Below are 20512 nucleotides of genomic sequence, written 5' to 3' on the forward strand. Positions count from 1 at the left end.
GAATTCACTGGAAGAATGAGTCACAGAAGTTATTTCTGGCATGGTGCTTTTAAAATTAAACTCTAGAACATTCATACTTTACCATCATAAACAGATTTTACCACTTTGTGTTACTTTAAAAAAATATTCTGTATGAGAGTGAACAAACTCTCAATCATGGAGATGATACAAAATCTATGGAGAAAGGAAATTAGAGCATAATGGAAATGATGGCTGGGAGCCATACCACCCAGAGCTGTTAGCTCATCCAAACAGAAATGCCAGGCTGAGCTGATTTGGTCAGTGCTTTGGTTGGGATCTCTAAGGAAACCTCCAAGGTTGTTGAAGGAAGTGGTGGCAGCAACATTGTAGGTGGTACTCTCTGTTCTTGACTCACCACTGGGTCAATAACCCGTGTGATGGGAGCCAGCAGAATTTCTTGGAAGAGCTGTGGGCATGATGTGAAACCATGGTCCTGAGTAACAGGAATTATTTCAAGACCACCATGAACTTTGTATGAGGAGTAGAACTGGTGACCCTGGGTACTGTTCGCATTTCAGTATCAGCCTTTCTTACAAAATTTCTCAAAATTATTCCAGTATTTCCTCCACTTTGGGGCAGGAGAATAAAACTGGTAATGCCAGGATGATGGAGTACTGAAAAAGGTTTAAACTCCACTGAAAGAGACTTTTACTCAAATCCTGTCATTAACTTGAATGAGATTTGGATCACATCTAGAGCCCTTAGCACAGAAGGACTGTGACAGGGCTAATGTGTTTTTGAAGGAGCTCTTCCCTTTTCATGCCTTTCCCATTTGAGCAACACTGACATTGCCTTTCAGCCATAATCACCAGGCATTACTCAGAGATGCTGTCAGGTCCCATCCAGAGCAGCTCGACTCCAGACTGCTCTCCTCCCCAGCCCCACCACGGTGTAGGGACACTATGACATTACATTCTCCCCAGAAACAATGACACAAATCTGATTTATAACTGGTGGTAAAACTTTATTATTCAAGTTTAGATGTAACAGACATCTTTGCTGCCTGAAGATTGTTTGCATAAGAAATACACCAAGAACATGTTTGTGAGTAGAAATGAACATGCACTATGAAAACCAAAAAACAAAACAAAACAAAAAAACCCGAAACAAAACAGAACAAAAAAACACATCCATGTGTTGTAAGGACAAAACATTAAGAGCCAGCATTCTAGATCAGGGCTACAAGTTTAATGATGGTTTTTAGCAACATGAAGTCATTCTTTACGAAGTACTTTTTTTTTTCTTTTTTTTTTCATTTTCCTGCTGGTGAATTTTCTATAAGCTAAATTTACAATGGCATTTTGAGATGTTTCCTTTTCTCCTGTTCTCCTACACAGATCTCAGAGGCCAAAATGATAGGAATGGAAACTTGTGGTAGCTGTTACAATGTTTTTACTTTACTAATTGTAATTTTGCTCGCCTAGTAAAGGAATTTTACTAAGTGTAACAAAGAATCAAATGAAACTGGTATTTATCTGGCTGTCAGCCATTTCATTATTGTCTTTTATCCTCCTAAAGTAAATTGGGGTGTGTGTGATTACTATACAGGTAGCATCTTACCAACTGCCAACTTTCCAGAGCTGGCTGAATGAAATAAAAATTGTGAGGAAGAAGGTACGGAGGAATCCTATTCTGAGGTGAGAAAATTAAGTAAATAATTTTACTTGGCCCATCTTAACTTTAGAGAAAAGTTTAGAAGGGATTTCTCACTTATCTATCACATATGGGATATGCTGACAAATTGCTCACTGCTCTTTGCCAAGCATAACTGTCTCCACAGAAGCAGAAGGAAATATATCTACACTTCTGGCTGCCCAGAAGCGACCTTCTAATCTCCTTGGCTTTCCCTGACCAGTATTAGGAATTAGCATGTTAAGTCAGCCAAGAAAAATCAATACAGGAGCAAAAATGAGAATATATTTAGACATACTGGGCAAAAAGCAGATGGTAGACAACATCCTTAGCACATAAAGCAAGTAGTTACAAGTACAAAACAACAGTGTCCAGTCCAAGGGTGGACTCGAAAGTCTGTCCCTGAACAGAGTACTAATCCACAGTTGCCAAATCAGTTTTTCCCATTGCACAATCACTATGTTTCAGCACTGTATACAATTAGCATAGTCACTTGTCCTGCTGCCCCTCTAACTACAAAAATAATCTATTGCTCACAGTGTGTCTCAACCTTTTGAGATGTCTCAATTTTCTCTCTTAAAAACTGTCACAATAGACAACAGTGCCTTTTTTAGGCAAAACCAAGATATGTGCATCCAGTGTCTTTCCCTCTTTCTGAAGTCCATGAAAAATAAAGGGAAGAGTTTCATCAGCACAGTGGCAATTAGGTGCAAAACTTCTTCTGGAAAGCACTCTGAGTTTAGCACCTGAACACAAACTGTGCTCTGGAACATCTTCATCTCCTGCAGCATTCAAGGGGCAGCAGCCACAAAGTGACAGTTTAGAGACAATCTGTTTTGCAGATGATGTCACACAATGGCTCCATCTATATGGAGAGTTACTGGAAACAATGTGCCTGTTCCGCAATCTGATTAGTGACAGGCACCACAAACCCTCTAGTTTTGAAACATCTACTTATTTTGTGGTCCAACTTGAGATACGTTTTAAGATCTTAAACTACCGTTCCTTTAGTAAGAGAAGTTCACCACCTTGAAGCCACTGACAAATTGAGAACAAAGACTGATTGTTTGAAAGTTCAATTTTTAGTGCTGTAAGTTGATTGAAACACAGTGGGTGCAGTAATTACTTGTGTGTGCTAACATTGGTTTCCATCTGAAAGTTATTAAATAAGATTATTCTTTTCCAGTGTCAGGATTTGTTTTTCTTTTTATTAGTATCCATTGTGAGGGGGTCTGGAAGATGGATGGAGTCACCTCTCTTTTGTTAAGTAACAAAACTGTGCTCCCCCTATCCAAATCAAAGGGAACAGGCTATGGCAAAATCCCATTTCTTAAAAAGCAGAAATCTTAGAACATCTCAATATGTCATGGCAAGAACAATGAACTTTTTTTCAAATTTTATTTGCACCATCTAGGTGTGCAATAGTAACATTCAGAACTCTGTCTTGTTCTTTGCACTCATAAGATTTCATTTCTCCTCATCCCCAAACCCTGATATGTGTATTTCCTGTTATTTGCCTCTGCTTCTGAGTTTAGCAAGAAGTGTTATGAAGTTCAGGGTAGTGCTCAAGTCTTACAATGCACATGTCCCTCCTAAATATTTTGCCATGAAGATGCAGCTTCTATCAATGAAGAAGCCAGAGGAACTGGTAGGTCTTAAGTGAAGTAAGTCAAACCAGTAACTACTGAAAATCGGCAGGCAGCTACCTTTGAAGCCGATAAAAATCACTGCTTAGTGAGTATAACATCTTGCTTGGAAAAGCTGGAAAGGACACACACGGGACCCTGACATAAAGAAACGAGGGCAATCTATTTCAGTCCCCACAGAAAAAAAAAAGAAACAGAAAATACCCAACAAAAATAAATCCACAAAAACCAAGTCAGAACTTATTATTGGAGAACAATAATAAAAACATAACCAGACTTTGTCACTGGTATCAAGCTGGAGATTCATCTAAAAAATAGAAGAAGAAGAATGTGGCCCAACATCCTTTGCTAACCTAGAACACTACTGAAGGGTTACAGAACTCAACCACGAGCAGATTGAGCGGGACGTTCCATATGCTGCTCACCACTAAAGAAGCAATGGGTGGAGCAGGAAGGAATGCAGCCTAATGCTGAACAATAGCCTGTCTGTGCCTAAAATGTCAGAGAAACTGTGCAATAATGTTTCACCTCTGTGAAAATATAACACCTAAATACTGCCAAGGTCAGCGAGACCTTTGGTGATCAACTGTGTAAGTGCCTCTCACGCTTGGTGATGTTTGTTGCCACCTGCTTTAGGCACATTAGTTCTCAAAAGACTTATCAAAGTGCTAAATGTTTAGGCCAGTTCCCTCCTGGTTTTCCTTTTGCCAGCCCCTATAAGACATTTACTATCACCTCTCCTTTTATTTTCCACCTCCCTGTTTATCTGGTTAAGTATCTTAATAAGTGCACCAAATACTAGAAGGGAGAGTGGTGCAATTCAGGTAAGTTAAATACAAGAACTTTTTTTTTTTTTTTATGATGCTTTAGTTCAATTACATGAAAATCTGAGAAAGGTGGCATGTAAGTGAGATCAGAATAGGACCCTTTACATATAATCTCAAGTGAGGACTTAGTCCAGAGATATTTTTATAGAACATTTTAAAAAATAAAATGCATGAATGGAGAAATAAAAGACAACATAATATCAGAAAGACATTTTAAACTTCATTCGCTGCAACATTCATGAACCAGTTGAGCTACACCTGCCATCCAACCATAAGGAACTAAGACCCTGCACTGCGAAAAAGAAACAAACCCAAACAAAACAAAAAAGCAGCTGCATAATATTGTAAAAATGGAGTGCAATGCTACTACAGAATGCAATAAAATATCAGTGCTGCATAGTCAAGCAGCACTTATCAAAATAATTTCTGAAATGTTTCTTCTGAAACACAGACAAAGCAATAAAAAGAGGATATATGTTTATCATTTTAAGCATAACAATGTGAGTTAAGAGCTTAAGAATACAAAAGTACTTGGAATGAATAGTGCTACCCTTTTTTCCTAAGTAGGCATAAAAATATTTTCATTTCCTTCTTGTTTTTCATACCATTAATATCAACAAATTTCATTCATTTCATGTTATCGTTTACAACTTTAATGCACACACACAGAAAAAAAGATACCTACTGCAATAGAAATAGTTGCTTCATTACCTTGTTTGCTACATTTGCAAATGTAAACAGCGAGGCAGAGCCAGAACTGACTCTAATGCATGATGGAATATCTTTGTTGCATACGTACACTGTAGAAAATAATTATTCAATATGTCAGGCACCATTATTTGAAATGTAATACATTAATATTTACTAGAAAAATAAGGTTTTTTTCTATTTGTTCTCCCAACTTCTTTAATGAAATAAGTTAATCTGACAGTGCATCCAGTAGCTTGTAATATCTTCTACATCCCTGTGGCAAAATAATAAACTACTGGTTGGGACACTATAATGAAAATGATTAAAGTCAGTTCTTGTACACCCTTGTAGCAAGCATGGAGGCTCGTCTAACAGCACCTTTAACCAATTAATTAATATTTAGTTATTTAGCCCTATTTCCCTGAGCAGTTATGCTGAGGAGCTTTCCCTTCATGGATAGTTTTTAAAAAGCTTTAAGTATTAAAAAGTACTATGAAGACATTTAATGCTACTTAGCAAAAGCTGGTATAAGTCTACTGAAGGGATTGACTGGTACGTATAGCAATGTTAAGCCTGTGGAGAAGTAACCTTAGACTTCAGGTTTAGAAATGTAATATATTAAAAATATATTAAAATAAAATACAGCAGGTTACCTTGTTCTATGCAAATTAAACCTGGAGTGTGGCTTGTGTATTAAGAGACTTCACTTGCACAAAATGGTTCTCCTAGACTAAAGTGTGCCAGAAAGAATGTAGTGATAAAATGGTAGCTAAAAATCAGCTGAGTCTGAGAAACACCTAGATGACATTGCTGCCAAAGCTCTGAGGACAAGGTGATCCTAAGGCATGTTGTAGGGCAGAAATTTGCCCAAATTAAAGAAAAGAAAATGACCTTTTAACATCTGTATATTTAACATGTCTAGTTCTTATATACAATGTGCATATGTTCACTACACCCCTGCAGCAGTATATACATACACACATCTTTGCACTCTTGCAGTTATGTCCCTTACACAACAGCAAAGGTATTAATTGTCCAGTAAAATTTTCTCAAGGTTATTCGGCATGATTCACTGCATTCTGGCTAGCTTTGGTGGGCCGTGTCCCACTGAATTATCTTCCTCCCCTTCTGGCCACCATCCAACTATTCTTTTTTCTTGGTAACCCACTCATTTAAAAGGAAAAAAAAAAAAAAAAGGAAAAAAAAAGGAAAAAAATAAAGAAAAAAAAGAAAATAACAAGGGATTTAATATTGGATAAGGCATGCTCTCTATATGAAGTGCTTTATAGGTCTTCACAAGACATTACAAGCTATTGAATTCCCATCAAGGAAACCTATTTCTGTATAATTGTGCTAAGTGCTAAGGTTTACTCTTTAGGTTTTCCATTCTTTTCAGCTTGTGCATTGTTCCTGTGTAGGCCCCTCTGGATGTGAGTTGTGAAGTCATACTTGTCCGTGCAAAGATGCTGGCATATGCTGCACTGGAAAGGTCCACTGTCACCATGGCAACTCATATGCAATGCATACATCACTTCATCCAGAAAGACAATGCCACAGTGCACACACTTGGTAGAAAGTTCATCTTGAGTACTTCTATCAACTTTCTCTGTTTTTACTACATTCAAGGGACCTTCATTTTTTACATTTGGTGGTGCCTTACTTTTTTCCTTGGAGGCACCATTTGCAGTTGGCCCAGGTCTGGAATGCTTTATCGCCAAATCTAGAGGAATGTCATTGTCTGATCCAACAGCTGAAAAATGAGGAGGCAGATTAAAGGTGGGATAAGGCACATAGTTTTGGCAAGGATTTGGTAGGCCAGGCACATGACTCAAGTAGTGTGGATTCCCAGGAACAGACAGCTTATATTTACTCCAGAATCTCAGCCAGTCAGCTTCACTCTGAAAGTCATTGTGTACAAATGGAAGTCCAAAAAGTGGGTACTGGTATTTTTCAATAGGGCTTCCAGGTGGAGAATAGTTTGGGTGTTTCGCAGGTCTCATGTATTTTTCTATCGGGCTGCCTCTCTCTGAGCTTCCTTTCCCTTCTGATATCGATGAACTGTTTCCTGGGTCTCCAGTACTTTCCTGAGGACTTTTTATCTGAATGTGCAAAGGTTGCATCCTTTTGTGAATATCCAGAGTTTGGCTGACCAATATTGGTTGCTGAGCAGAATGGCTTTTAGTCAATGAACCTGGGGCCTCATATTTACTGAGGCTGGGAAGCTGAATTTCTCTCTGGTGACCTTCAGGTAAATGATCCTCTGACCTCCTCTCTAAGGGGCTTCCATTGACTTGCTCCTCACTGCTACCCCTCTGCTGTTTGTTTAGCTGCTCAGCCTGAAGTGCCTCCGGGTTAAGGCGCTTTCTTGTTCTTCTCCTAATGATCTGTTCACCATTGTTCTGTTTAATGATGTTTAAAGGCCTGGGAGTCTGCATGGAACACACAGAGAATGAACAAAAGGAAAAAAGAAAGACACATTAAACAAATCTGTAAGACCATACTCATACAAATTTATCTTTCCTTTTGTGAAGAGTTATATTACAACAGTGTTGCAGGAATGACCAAATTTCAACCCAAATGCTGGTTCATGGCCCCTCATGCTGAAAGTAAACTATAAAATACCTTGTTTTAACAACTTGAGTCAACTGTCTTAGACATCCTGTACAGGTTTACTTAAAAAGACATGAGGTATCCAAGCTGTCAAACCATTTATTTATTACCTCTTACTCCTAAAAAATTCTGGGGGAGATGTGTTGAAAGTGTGTGCTGAGAGCTGGGGGTGAGGTGGGAGATGCAAGGCCCTATGCACTAGTGTTGTTCTATGCACCATGCCACCAGAGCTTCTCTCGGGCAGGGGTTTGCACAGGTCCCACTGGGACAAGAACTGAGCAACACTTACCTTGATACTCACCCCACTCTGACACGGACAGAAAACACAAGCACACACAGGGCTTGCTGACCACCATTGCTGTCACCTAGCAAAAGGGCTGCAGGTCCACTGTGTGGTGAGGGGGATGATGGTGGCTGGAAAGGGACTAAGAAAGATGGAGAAGAAAGCCTAGGAAAACTATGCACCAAAAGGTCTACCTCTGCTTTGGTATCAACTCCCCCTCCTTCACTCCCACTGCATTGCCTTCTAAGTGCTACTGATGTTGTGCTACTAAGTCATTAGGAAGAGAAGGCATCCCCAGAAGGCAGGGCAAAAGGGATCTGTAAAGAAATAAGCATCACAAAGAAGCAGAGGGAAGAAACAAGTCAGGACTTCTGTTTCAATTTGCTACTACCCCACACCAGCTCATGTTAAGTGGCCTGTTTAGAGAAGAAAATACTTTTGTGTGGAAAACAAAAAAATACTCTAAAAAAGGACGGCAGTCAGGCTTCCTTTTAAAGCTCTCCAAGAGAAAAGCAATAGTATCTGAATGAAAAATAGTGCTGCACCGTCAGTCTGTTTCTCTACTGGGCAGATGTTAGAGCAACAAAACCTACCTAAAAGTCATCCTGTTTGGTGTGTTGGCAGGTGACATTCTTCTTCCCAAAGGCACATATAATCCTGTCTTGGTTGGAGGCCAGAAAAGTGTCCCCCCCCCGCCAGTATTCCACTTACATGTTTATTTAGAAATTTTAACATTGTTTTAAAAAGCAGATTTAATTTCTGCTTGCAGTCAATATCCAAAGTAATTTGTACCGTGAATGTAACTAAATTTTCAATATATTCATAACTTCAAGCTATTATGAAAACATCCAGAGCTGGAAGAGCACCCATTTATTATTTGTAGAGATTTAGTTTCTCTCTTGACTTGCCGTATTTCTCTCCTTTCACTTATTTATTTTCCTGCAGTTGGATTATTCTTAATGGTTAACTACATTTTAGACAGTGCAGCTATTTTTTAAGATTTTACTTTCTATTAAAATGCTGACTCAAAAGTATATACATACTTTGATTTAGATTTTTAATAAGAGAAATTTAAACTTGGCAGAAAAACAGCACCTGAACCAGCCTCCTCACGCAGATCAAAGTTGAGACAAAATCATGTTAGAAAAAATTACAATATTTTCTATGTAAATTCTATTCAGATAAAGATTAGAGTCTGCAGAATCAATAGCCAATTACTATGCATAGGCATATACTCTTTATTATAAGGTCTGTGTAATTTCCTTGCCTTTTTATGACAATTGTAACTGAGATGCTGTGTGAGATCTTACAATAATGTTGTTGCTCTTATTAAACGTTTATTTATACACTACAAACCATTTTTATATTGCTTCCGGATAACCCTCCAATATTTTGGAAATCATTTTAGTCTTACTCTTCATGCTACAGGTATGAAGTCTGATTATGGAAGTAGTTGAAAGAAATGTCTTCCTGCCTGAGATTAGGGACCCTCACACACTTACTTGAGGCTTTGGCTATTCAAAATTATTGTAGGTTTAACTTTAAAATGCTTCAGCTTGCCAATAACTGTATTCATCTGATCAAACCAGACTTTAGATGATTAAAATGTACTCTTTAGTGGTGTAAGTCTACTCATTTTCCTTATTCACAGTAGTAAGGTGCAGATAAAAATACCCTGTATTTGGTTACAACCAAGGCAAATAGAAAAGTTTAAGATAACTTATTGATTTTCAGTGGGGCATTAAATTTAGAATATAGTGGAAACCCTACCAGAACCTTACTTTTAAAATGGCCTATGTCAGAGCCCTAATTATATGTTAGACATAATACATTGAGGATGATCACAAATACTTCTGCTATCTCTGTATCAACTGGCAATCTCCTTACTCCAATTATATGAGTAACTTAAAAAAATTAAAACACCAAATTCAACAAATAGTTCATTAAATTATTGTGATTAGATTTCTTAAATGCCATGGGAAAGTAAAGCCTCCTCTAGACTAATCCTAGAAAATATGCTACAATTCTTCACTGAGTTAGTCCAAGGATGTTGTCAAGGAATCACCATGGAAAAAAACGTAGTGTTCCATGACCAAGTCAGAGCTATTAAAAAATGAGGTACAGCACCATAATAATAATGGTCAAATTCATGACTCTGGAAAGACAGCAATTGTGAATTGTGTATGTGTTAGCAGCAAGATGCATTTTTTTCACTAAAACTATTTTAATAATAGACTCTTGGATTATTATTACATGCTTCTTAACACAGTTGTTTGCATTAAATGAAATAAATGTGAAAAATGTGCAAGTTTAACGTAGATTATCCCTTATACAGGTGGAATATCTTTGAAAACACATTGAAAAATTATTCAAGGGTATCACAGAAATAGAAATTTAACTTATAGCAGAAATCACTACCATGTTAACATTTGTCAGTCACTGCCATCTAGTAGTATCTGATAGATCACAGATTTTTCTTCTTATTAAATAAAAGTGAAAAAGGGACCTTAGGCTTGAGTTAATGAGAATGGTAGCTCTAGACAGTAATAATCCAATCAAAAGGAAGCTAAAAAATGTGGTAACTACTGCAGGTGAATTTCACTCAGCGGTGTAGCATAATTTAGATGAACAGGGGTCTTACCAACTGGAATTCTATTCACTTGAATTTTTATAGTTTTGGACATTTCTCTAGTAACTGCATCAGCCTAGACCCCTGAATTTAAAACCATACACAAATACTTACTGCAATTTTTCTTGAATAGACAGGCAGACAGATAAAAGAAACTTTCATCCTTCTGGTGTCAGTCTAAAGAGCACCCCTTTTGCATGGGACTGTCTCAAAAGGTGCCCCAAAGGAGAGATTTGTTGGATTATTGCAGACTCCTACTTATAAAGGAGTTGCTATCATGCCACAGCAAAGTAAGGCTTAATTAATTTTTTTGTGTTTGTTTGGTCAAAGTTCAATTTAAGATATGAATGTCAAATGTCCACTGAATGACAGCTTATTGCCATGCTTAAATAGTGGAGCTTAGAGATAGTGCCAGCTTCTTGCTTTTGAGATGCATAAAATAAACTTTGACATTGTATTTCTAATGAATATTGCTGGAAGTGCACTAGTTCATTCCTACTGGTTCATAAGGATGATCCCAGCTGTGCTTGAATTCAAAACTGATTCTTGTAGCTTTCATCTATTCAAAAAGCTTTGCTAATAATCATGGTAAGGTCCAACACTACAGCTGAGGAAAGTATACTTAAAAAAGGGAAAATGGAGTCTGCAAATGGAAGTTCTACAAATAACCAGACTCAAATGTCAAATTAAAAGCCAAACTGTCCTTAAAATCTTTGTGGATGCTCACCACCAATCAATTTCCTTAAATTAGATATTTTATCTACAACTTTGAGAGGTGTCCAGGAAGATGATACCTGGAGCAAGACCCAGCCAAGATGCTGACCAGAGTCCATCTTCTTAGATGCTATTGACCTGACTGGGCTGTTCTGGGCCTTAAAAACAGTTAGTGACCCCAATATGGTACACATGGTGGACAGAGCCAACCCTTCAGACTGGTGATGGTCATACCGCTTTTGAAAATTGGAATTTTTTTTTGTTTTAGTAAGTGGGCTGGTTCAGCAGGATCTTGCATAAACAGATTATTGTATGGACAGTAGACAAGACCACTGAGAAGCTTATAGCTCAAATTTAATTTCTGAAAAACTTTTTTAAAAATGCACACTCTCAGTCACCACATTTACTTCTGAGTTAGACGTTAAGCCTGAACTGCTACATTGCCCTGGCAAACTCCCAAAGACTACCTCGGTTTCCATTTCTGAAAAATAGTAACACTTTTTAATTTCATGGGAATGTTGTAAAAATTAATTAGTTGGTCACCTGACTCTCCTATGTGTGTCTATTAAAGACAGCAAGGATAATATTTAACCAGTGGGCCTTAACCTAAAAGATTCCAAGCATTTTGGCACTGATCCAAGGAAACACTTAAGCACGGCTTTCCTGGACCTGGACTGGGGCATTCAACATCTTTCAGGATCAAGTCAAGTGTCAATAAGATGAAAAACGACATAGACAGACCATGATTATTACTTATTCCCTGACTGATCCTGAGGGATGGTGAATCTTCCCCTCACCAAGTGACAAATGCCTGCAAATGAATTGCTTTCTGGTTGAGTTATTTATCTTCCATCAGAGTGTAAGAACTGTAGAAAAAAGACCACAATACCTCACCACCCCATTTCTCCAAGAAATTTACTATCAAGAATAAAGGGGGTAAGAGATGTCAAAGTATATAAAAACTGTTTCAAGAGATATTTTGATATAGATGTGATGTCTAATTTCAAGAATTTTGGTTTTTATTATGAGGTCTCTTGAATTTAAAAAGCTTACATCACAACATATCATATGCCTTTAAAATGAATTCCCATAAAAGAAATAATTTTCCCCTTATCTTGTATCAAAATAATTAAATGCATCACTGGTGATCTCAAACACATCTACTCACAGCATCCCAGCCTGTTTCATAATGAATCACATCTGATCCCAAAGTGACCATTCTGCAAAACCCTGTTAGGAAATTAACTGCAGGCCAGGGAGTGGTACTAATCACACAACCAGACAAGACCACAGCTGCCCAGCTTAGCTGTGTAGCTCTTTTTTCTACTACACAAACCAGTAAGTTCTTCCTACCGAGTGAAGCTTCTGGTAGAGGCCACACGCGTTGCATACATATCCACCATTTGCATTCTTTCGCCAGAGAGAGGTCTTTGTGGTCAGGCAATTGGCACAGAAAACACCCGAGCCTCTACGTCTCTGAAACAGGGAAGAAAAAGGGAAAAAAACCAGGTCAGAGGTGAGTCACATGAGCTGTGGAGTTAGGACAAATCAACACAGGAGTTTTGTCTCTAGACTGGCAACAATGACAGTATAAAACCACACTGCCCATAATGAGGTCAGGTTCAATTGTGCTTAATAGGCACCACTGATTTTCATTATAATTAACCCTGGAGTGATGGATGAGGTGTGTGAAACACCAAAGCCTTTTCAGAATAACAACTTTAACTTTTTGAACTTCAGGTTTTGTGCATTTAATGATGGTTTTTAAACAGCAAATTCAGAAAAAAACCCTTGAAAGCTGACAGAACATTCTGTAAACTCCTCCTGGTTTCACAACAGATTATTTATTTTTAGCTTGCTTTATTTAAAAGTGTGATTTGTAATAAGAATTCTGAAACACCACCAGTTCAATTAATTGTTTGTACCTGTGTCATACTAATTCCTTTAACAGAGATTATATTGAATACATGATATGCAGTTCCAGTCTTTTCTGCTTACTTCTGAAATCAGTATAAGCTACCATATATTCCTGCAGCCCACTACGAACAAATAAAAGTACAGTATCCTTTAATGAGACTTCTTCTAACCTTCATTTGAAACCCCACAAAACACTGTCTCATCAACAGATACAGTTATTTACTTTGTATTAGTCAGGCGAAGAAGGGCAGAGTACAGCTTCCCTAAATACGAACTGATTTTTAACCAGACTGAGCTGTGCATTCATCAGCTTTCATAATGATCCAGGAATATTTAAAAGTAGGCATGTTTATGGGTATTGCTCATTAAAAATTTTCTATGGAGTAATGATTTCATTAAACTTCTCATTTAAACAAAACAAAAGTCAGGCTGTGTTTGTGGGCCCAAATACTAATAAGCAGGAAATGGAACTCTTTTGCTGAAAAGAAAATCTGAATTTTAACTCTGTCCCCTTTTCACAAAGGGAAAAAAAAATCAGTAAGAAACCTTCAGCATGTAAGATAAGAATGAGTGAGTACAGCGAAAACAGTCTGGGTGAAAACTAATTTTATTATAAATTAAAAATTACTAACACTGTAAGTAAAAATTTCAGGGTTTCATAAAATCTAAGTAATTTATTTAACTTCAGTTCATACTGTAGAAGACTGGTGTTCATGCCAAAAAAATACAATGGTTATAATTGTACTCTGATACATTTCAAATGGAAAGCTTTCTGCAGACATAATTTTGGCTTCAAGACTGGAACACTTTCTTGGCATTGAAAGGGCATTTGATTCATCGGGTGTTTCACAATGTATCACTAAAAAGACCTGGTGAGCAGCCAGTTCCCTATAGGGTAATTTTTCCATCCAGATGCAAGTGCTATCAGAGGCCCTCGTCAGCTAAACTAATTATGATCTTGCATTTGCTGATGCCTGCTCACTCTAACATTCGACATCCTCCATTAATCATCAATACAAGAAAATGAATGAAACGTAAAGAAATGAGGGCTGGTAAGCTGCACAGCCATAAAAATCTGAAATGAGTGCAATAATTTAACAAGATTGGGGAAATGTTTCTAGTGAGCACAAAGTCAGGCTAACAATTGCCCTTTTAAACCAAGAACACAATTTCATTTGTACAGCAGGTTGTGCTATTTTGAAGTGATACAATAAAATCAAGATTGTCGTCAAGATAATCTCTCTCTCACGCCCTTACATCATCCCCTGCTTTGTCTCCTAAATCAGTTGCAGTAATACATGACATTTTTCTCAATTTAGCTAAGGGGAGAACTAAATGGTAGTTGATGTCCTTCAGCAAACATCTAACTAGTTGTGCATATAAACTGCAGCTCGCCCTGGAAAGTGTGCTCGTCTACAAGTACACTGAAGGTCCCAATTCTTTTTGTGGCTGGATATCGTTGACCAGCTTCACCTGGCTGCTGAAGTATTTCCCATAAGAGTACAATAAAAGCCTCACTAGTCTAATCCCAATTTGGTCCACTTGGAGGGTGAGAAGTTTCCAAGCGGAAATGACTGTATATGGCCAGGATTCAGTTACAAATGCAGAACTGTTCCTTTCCATTCCTACTTCTTGTCTGCTGGCCTATGGTTTCTTGGTGTGGTATATTAAACAAGTGGAGTCTTAATCTGAGTCAGTCTTTCCACCCTTTTATTTCTGTTTGTGTTCCCTAAGTTTGGGAAATACCCTCTACAAAATCATGAAAGACAAAATATAGAGAGAGCAGTCTAGTTTGTATGCTGCATTTCTACACACATGAAGGGGGACAGAAGGTAGTTACACTGAAATCTTCATTGAATGCAATGGAGCTAGTACATCTATAAAACATTGACAAAAGCAACTCATTTTTTTCTTTCTTTTCTAAAGAAAGATCTGATTCAAACTGGTTATTAGTTGCAGTGAAATAGCATGACTACAGCTGACAGCAACTTACAAAACAAAGTAGTGACTGCATGTATTGAAATTCTACACCTTTGCTTATTCACTACTTAAAAATATTTATCCATTTAAAATTTCAAGTAGTCCAGCTAAAAATCCTTCCTTAAATTTAATGCAAAATAGGCAAATTCATCTTTTGTGCTGTTCTAAGTGTTGCATCTTATCTTCCTATACTTTCTCTTATTTCTGTATTATTTAAGGACCTTACAGGATAATCAACATTCAATATTCAATACCAAAGTGTTTCAGCATTGCTTACATATACTAATAAATGAAGAATTAAAACATCTCTGGAAAAATCCTAAATGCTGCTACTTTGTTGAGCATTTTGGTTATGAAACAGCTATTTATAGTGCGGACACACAGCTTTAGAATGGATTTCCTGCCATGAAACAGGACTGTGGCAGAACTGGACTAAAGATTCTTGACTCTCAGATGCTACTAACCAAGATTGGATCTGCTTGTCAAAATATACCTCAGAAATTTTGATGTCTGCAAGCAAAAAATGAAGGGCCTTCTTAAAAGCCTAAAATGTCTGTAATCCTATTATCTTAAACAAATACAGTTTCTTAAAAAGAAAAACGACAAAAATCTAGGCCTTTACTTCCCATATACCAAGTCTTCTAAGTTATTGGCCAGTACAAATTATCTATTTTTTTTGTTGCTAAATGTTAATTAGCAATTATACTTCTACTGTTAGTGATGATACTTCTGCATGGGTCTGTTTGGCTTTGCATACTCATCACTTGAACTAGTCAGTAATACAGGCCAATATTGCTGCTTTTCTGGGTAGTCTTGCATAGAAACAGGCACTTGAGTTCAAATCCAGCAAAGTCTGTGCAACAGCTATGGCCCACAGCCCCCATAAAATCTAGCCATGTGCTCAAGTGCTCTGCTAAGCACACCCAACCAGCATTTTCAAGAAATGTGAGAATTTTTGCTCTCCTTTTAATGTGACCATACCACAGTTAATTTCTTAAATCAGCATAGTAAAGCTAAGTCAACATGACTAGTCATGGGAGAGTCTGAGCCACAAATAAAAAGGTGTCAGTCTGTGATCAATGCCACTAGCACTAGCTGGAGTTATCAATTAAAATTTCATGTACATCCTTGGAAGAATGAGCCAAAAGGGTCTAAATAACTAAAATATGTATCTACTAAGTCAAGCTTTAATCATCTGGAGCCTTACAGCCGCTACATTACAATCCCAAATCCTGAAGGGGCCAGTGCAGAGAAGAGCCTGTCTCTATTTCCACTCCAGTTCTGAGGTCTGGGCGTTTAATATCACAGTTGTTTCAAATCACATTAGGCTGAAACTTGGCGCTTATTTTTGTCAGCCCAGATGTAACTTTTTTTTTTTCTTTCTTGGTACTGAAAACTTTATTTAAATCAGCTCAGCTGTTTATAATTTGGAGATTTGCCAGTCTGGGGGGTGGGGACAGAGGGGATTTCAAGTTTTTTAGATAACTTTCTAACAAATCTACAGTCAATGACTTTGCTATGGGGAAAAAAAAGTATGCACATATTTTAGTATTTCAGTAGTAGCAAAGGAACAAGTGTATTATTATTTTTATGTAGCTAAGTTATAAAAGTTTGTAATTATTCACTGAATATGTCTTGCAGACCTCTCTACTAACTGTTTTCTCTCAGTAAGAACCATGTTGAAAGCATGTAATTGCATAACAACCCTTGATATGCAGAGTATTTACTCACATTTTTTATGGTTTCATATCTTGACCATTTCAAATTGAACAAGTCTGAAACTTGGTATATACAGCGTCAAGCCTGAACGCCTAATTTTTTTTTAACTCCTTAGATGATTTTCACTAGTTACCAGTACTTCATTGAAACAAGGCAATTACTAGTAGTGCTTTCTGCTAAGTAATAAACCAGCAGAGAATACAATATAGCAAGTGATTCACTCAGGTAAGTCTTGCCAGGCTCAGGCCCTTCTTCATAAAAACTGCTTTCAATTTTAAAGGATTCACTCTACAGTTCACATGATTTCAAACTTTGTAGCCATGCAGAAGGATCATTACACTCCATACTATACAAAAAAGTATTTTTTAGTCTACTGAACTTTCAGTTTTAATTTCAGTGGAACTTCATGTAGCAAAATATATCCTGTAAGAGCACAGCCAAAAACACTGCTCAGGAACTGTGACTTTTTAGCTAGCTAGACTAAGCAATGGTGCCTGACACTCTGCTAGTGCCAAATACATCCTGTTTTTTAAATTTCTGCCAGAAGATGCTTTTAGAAACTCAAATAGGCTCCACACACAGCAGCCAAGCATCTTTCTTACATCACCCTCTTGGTTTTGGACACAACAAAACTTGTCTTATTGCTGATTGCTTTCACTTCCCCAACACAAAACGACGATACGATGAGGACTGAGTGGATTTTTTTACTATCTCTGGCCTCCCTAACATGCCAGAAACAGAGCACGCCGTAATCACAGCTCCAGAACATGAGGAGCAGCAAAATCATAAATGTTGCCCAAGAATAAGCATGTCCCTGACCTATTTCCAGCAATGAAGTCGGGGAATACAACCATACATGCCTCACTGAAAAAAAGGCAAAATTCTGGCTCTGGATGCTCTCTGGCAACTCCAGAGGTCCAAAAGGGGAGCTCCAGGAAACCTGCATGTGTGGTTCACTATGAGCCAGGCGACCTGCTGTGGAGAGCAACAATTGTAAGCAGCTGGTTTCATACCTTTAATCATCAGGATGCTACCACACAGTTCAGAAAAACAGTATAATGCACTCAAGGTTGCATCTGTCTTTGTTGCGTTTGCACTGCCATAAGTATGAAAGAGTTTCTTGTTCCACACTTGCTACATCATTCCTGCTTTGTTCTCCTTACATAAGCAGGTATTTGATTATCTTGAGTTTTGGTGAGGTTTAGATTAATTAAAGTTTAAAACCTGGGCAGCAAGACAGCATCTGGATGTTGGAGTAAGTGCTACTTTCTTCTGTTTAGGATGGAAAAGGCATCTTTCAGACCTCATTTCTTTTGGTTGCAAACGCACTCAGACCTTTCCCAATGTTTTTAATCAAAACTGCTTTATCTGTCTACTATGAAAACAGACGCAACTATGTTTCTGTGAAGTTTCACATTTTAAAAATTTAGATGCTTTTGCTGTAACTATATCTAAATTAAAAAGAAACTCATTGGGGTTTTCTTCCCTTTATAACCTGAACAGCTTTTAGGAATACACCAGACCCAGCAAATTTTTGTCCCAGAAGTGAAAAACTGAAACACAAAAAGCTGAGTATTAAAGTAGAAGTTGTTTTCAACCATGAGTTAACAGATGCCTCTAAGTCAATTCAATGTGACAAATCCAAACTCTTTATCTAAGACATTTTCAAGAACAATTGCATTAAACAGCTGTATTTGAAAGACACATAAGACAAGGTAAAAGTAAAAATGCTAAAAGGAAAGTCAAAATTATACACTTAATTCATATAGAAGTTTAGTGCAATTTTTAATGCTCTATCGTGACAGCATCTTTTTATGATATATGCAGTATCATAAACTTTTAATGAGAGGAATCAGGGGGGTTTTAGAGAGAGAAAAAACCCAGACAGTAAATTAAACATTACTGCTAGCACAGCCTTTCAGAATCCTACCCCGATCCCTTAGGGAGAGTAAGCATTTTAATGTGCATGTAAACTGCAATTATTTTTTTATCAGCAACAAAAATGAAGATGAGTAGATTTTGTCCCAGCATTTGAAGCTGTATTTTGTAAAGCTACCTTAGAGATAGCGGCATTCGCTACTCAAAAAAACCCCCAACTCCACCCCAAAAGCAAGCAGCAAACTACAGTCTTTTTGTGTCTTATTGAGCAAGAATGATTAAATAAGATACTAGTTTAGGATGATTTGTACCAAAGTAAAACAATGACTAATCAAAATAAATTTCTAAATTAAGAAAAACAGAGGTATGAAAAGAAGCCAGTAAATCACTTGTTGTTGGAACTCTTCACTGCCATCACCTCCTCACCTTTACGTCCTCCCTCAAGTTACAGCTGACACAACCTTTGCCACTGTGCAGGAAGGGACCTGGCTTTGGACACCACCTCAGCCAGAGCCTGAACTCCACAGGCAGGAATTTACCATTGCTTTCATCTTCTGTTAATAGCCACATGCCAGGATCACTTAAATAATCATAATACACTTTACAAGGACTTATTAATTTTTCACTCACTTGAGCATTTATCAGTGAAAATTAGGTAGTTCAAATCATATTGCCTTGTCAATCCAAACAGGTATGGAAGGTAATTTCATAGTTTCCCCCTCAAGATCCGCAGTGGAAGAAATATGAAATAATAAAACTTTTTCTCCTAGTAAGATTTCCTCGTCACAGTTAGTGGCAGTTAATTTTTAAACACTCTGTGTTAAAAATGTAAGTGATCTTCTGATGGACCAAATACATACACCAAGACTAAATAGACAGATATATATTTTTAATGTGTATTATTATTTGTGTATTTATACCACTTATTTATGATATGATGCATTTGTAATGAACACTGAGAAATATTTTCTGATTAGCTATATGTTAGTCTGGTTTACAAAGAGCTAAATATTTATTAAATCATTCTACACAAAGTATGATTTTTTTATATAGACAGTTGCCTTCAACAGTCTTTTGCTGGATATAATGTATTTTTATGGTCTTAGCCTTAAATTTGCACAAGGGGACCGCCATTAAATCTCTTCTAGTGCTTCAAATAGCAGCCAGCACACTATGGTATGGGCTCATTTGGGTGTATTTTGCCACTGACTACCAGCAATACGACAAAGACTTCCATTGAGGCAACCCAAAAATTTATTTTTAAGGTTTTATTAAGACCAATAGCAAAAAAGCAAAAAGCAACCTGAAAACCTGCATTTCCCGCACAAGAATGATGTCACTTTGCAGCAACTGAAACCTATTCAAGAGGAACAGAAATTCTGCCTCCAATAATTCACGGAGTCAATTACACAGGAAAGTACTGTAATGGGATGTCCCCCGTCAAACAGCTCACGTACACCACTTCCTTCTCAATTACCAACTTGTCTGCATTGCCATCTGTAAAAACGAACGCATACCTTGTGCTGCCAGTTTCTACTCTTGCACGTCCATTAGTGGAACTGGCTGCAGCTGCTCAAGAAGAAAGCCCTGATTGTCTTTGTTTCCCCTCCATGTAGGCACCATTTTTCTCCTTTCCTTCTGTACCTCGGCTCATGGTAACACATTATCTTTGTTGAGGTGTGCTCACAAGTCTTTAAACTAAAGTCTGCCTAAATTTGTGTCCTGTTATCTTTTCACAGTTTCTCTAACAGAGTAAAAAGTTGCCAACAGCATCTCTCCCAGCATCATCTTCACTGGAATTATGGAGTTAAGTCTTGCAACAGGTTTTATCAAGCCTTTTTAAGTACTGCTGTAAAAATTCTTAAGTTGCTGGATAAACAACTTCACACTTTTCTAAATCAGCTTGACCACCCAGGCAATTTTAAAACAGTATTTATGTGAAGCATTCAAGAATAAGATTTTAAAA

The 20512-nt window shown here is 37.4% G+C and overlaps 1 protein-coding gene across 3 annotated transcripts in view; it reads right to left on the reverse strand.

Annotated features, from left to right (window-relative positions):
- Positions 1-4586: 4586 nt before the first annotated feature.
- TRPS1 (transcriptional repressor GATA binding 1) overlaps positions 4587-20512 on the reverse strand; it is a 210520-nt gene continuing 194594 nt past the window's right edge. For all 3 annotated transcript variants that reach the window (XM_069005364.1, XM_069005362.1, XM_069005363.1), the window contains 2 exons: positions 12406-12528; positions 4587-7245 (listed from right to left, as the gene is read on the reverse strand). In XM_069005364.1, coding sequence (XP_068861465.1) covers positions 6184-7245; positions 12406-12528 — 1185 coding nt within the window. In that variant the 3' untranslated portion in view covers positions 4587-6183. The remainder of the gene's footprint in view (positions 7246-12405; positions 12529-20512) is intronic.

The sequence above is a fragment of the Aphelocoma coerulescens genome, chromosome 2 (genome assembly GCF_041296385.1).
Source record: "Aphelocoma coerulescens isolate FSJ_1873_10779 chromosome 2, UR_Acoe_1.0, whole genome shotgun sequence".
Taxonomy (NCBI): Eukaryota; Metazoa; Chordata; class Aves; order Passeriformes; family Corvidae; genus Aphelocoma; species Aphelocoma coerulescens.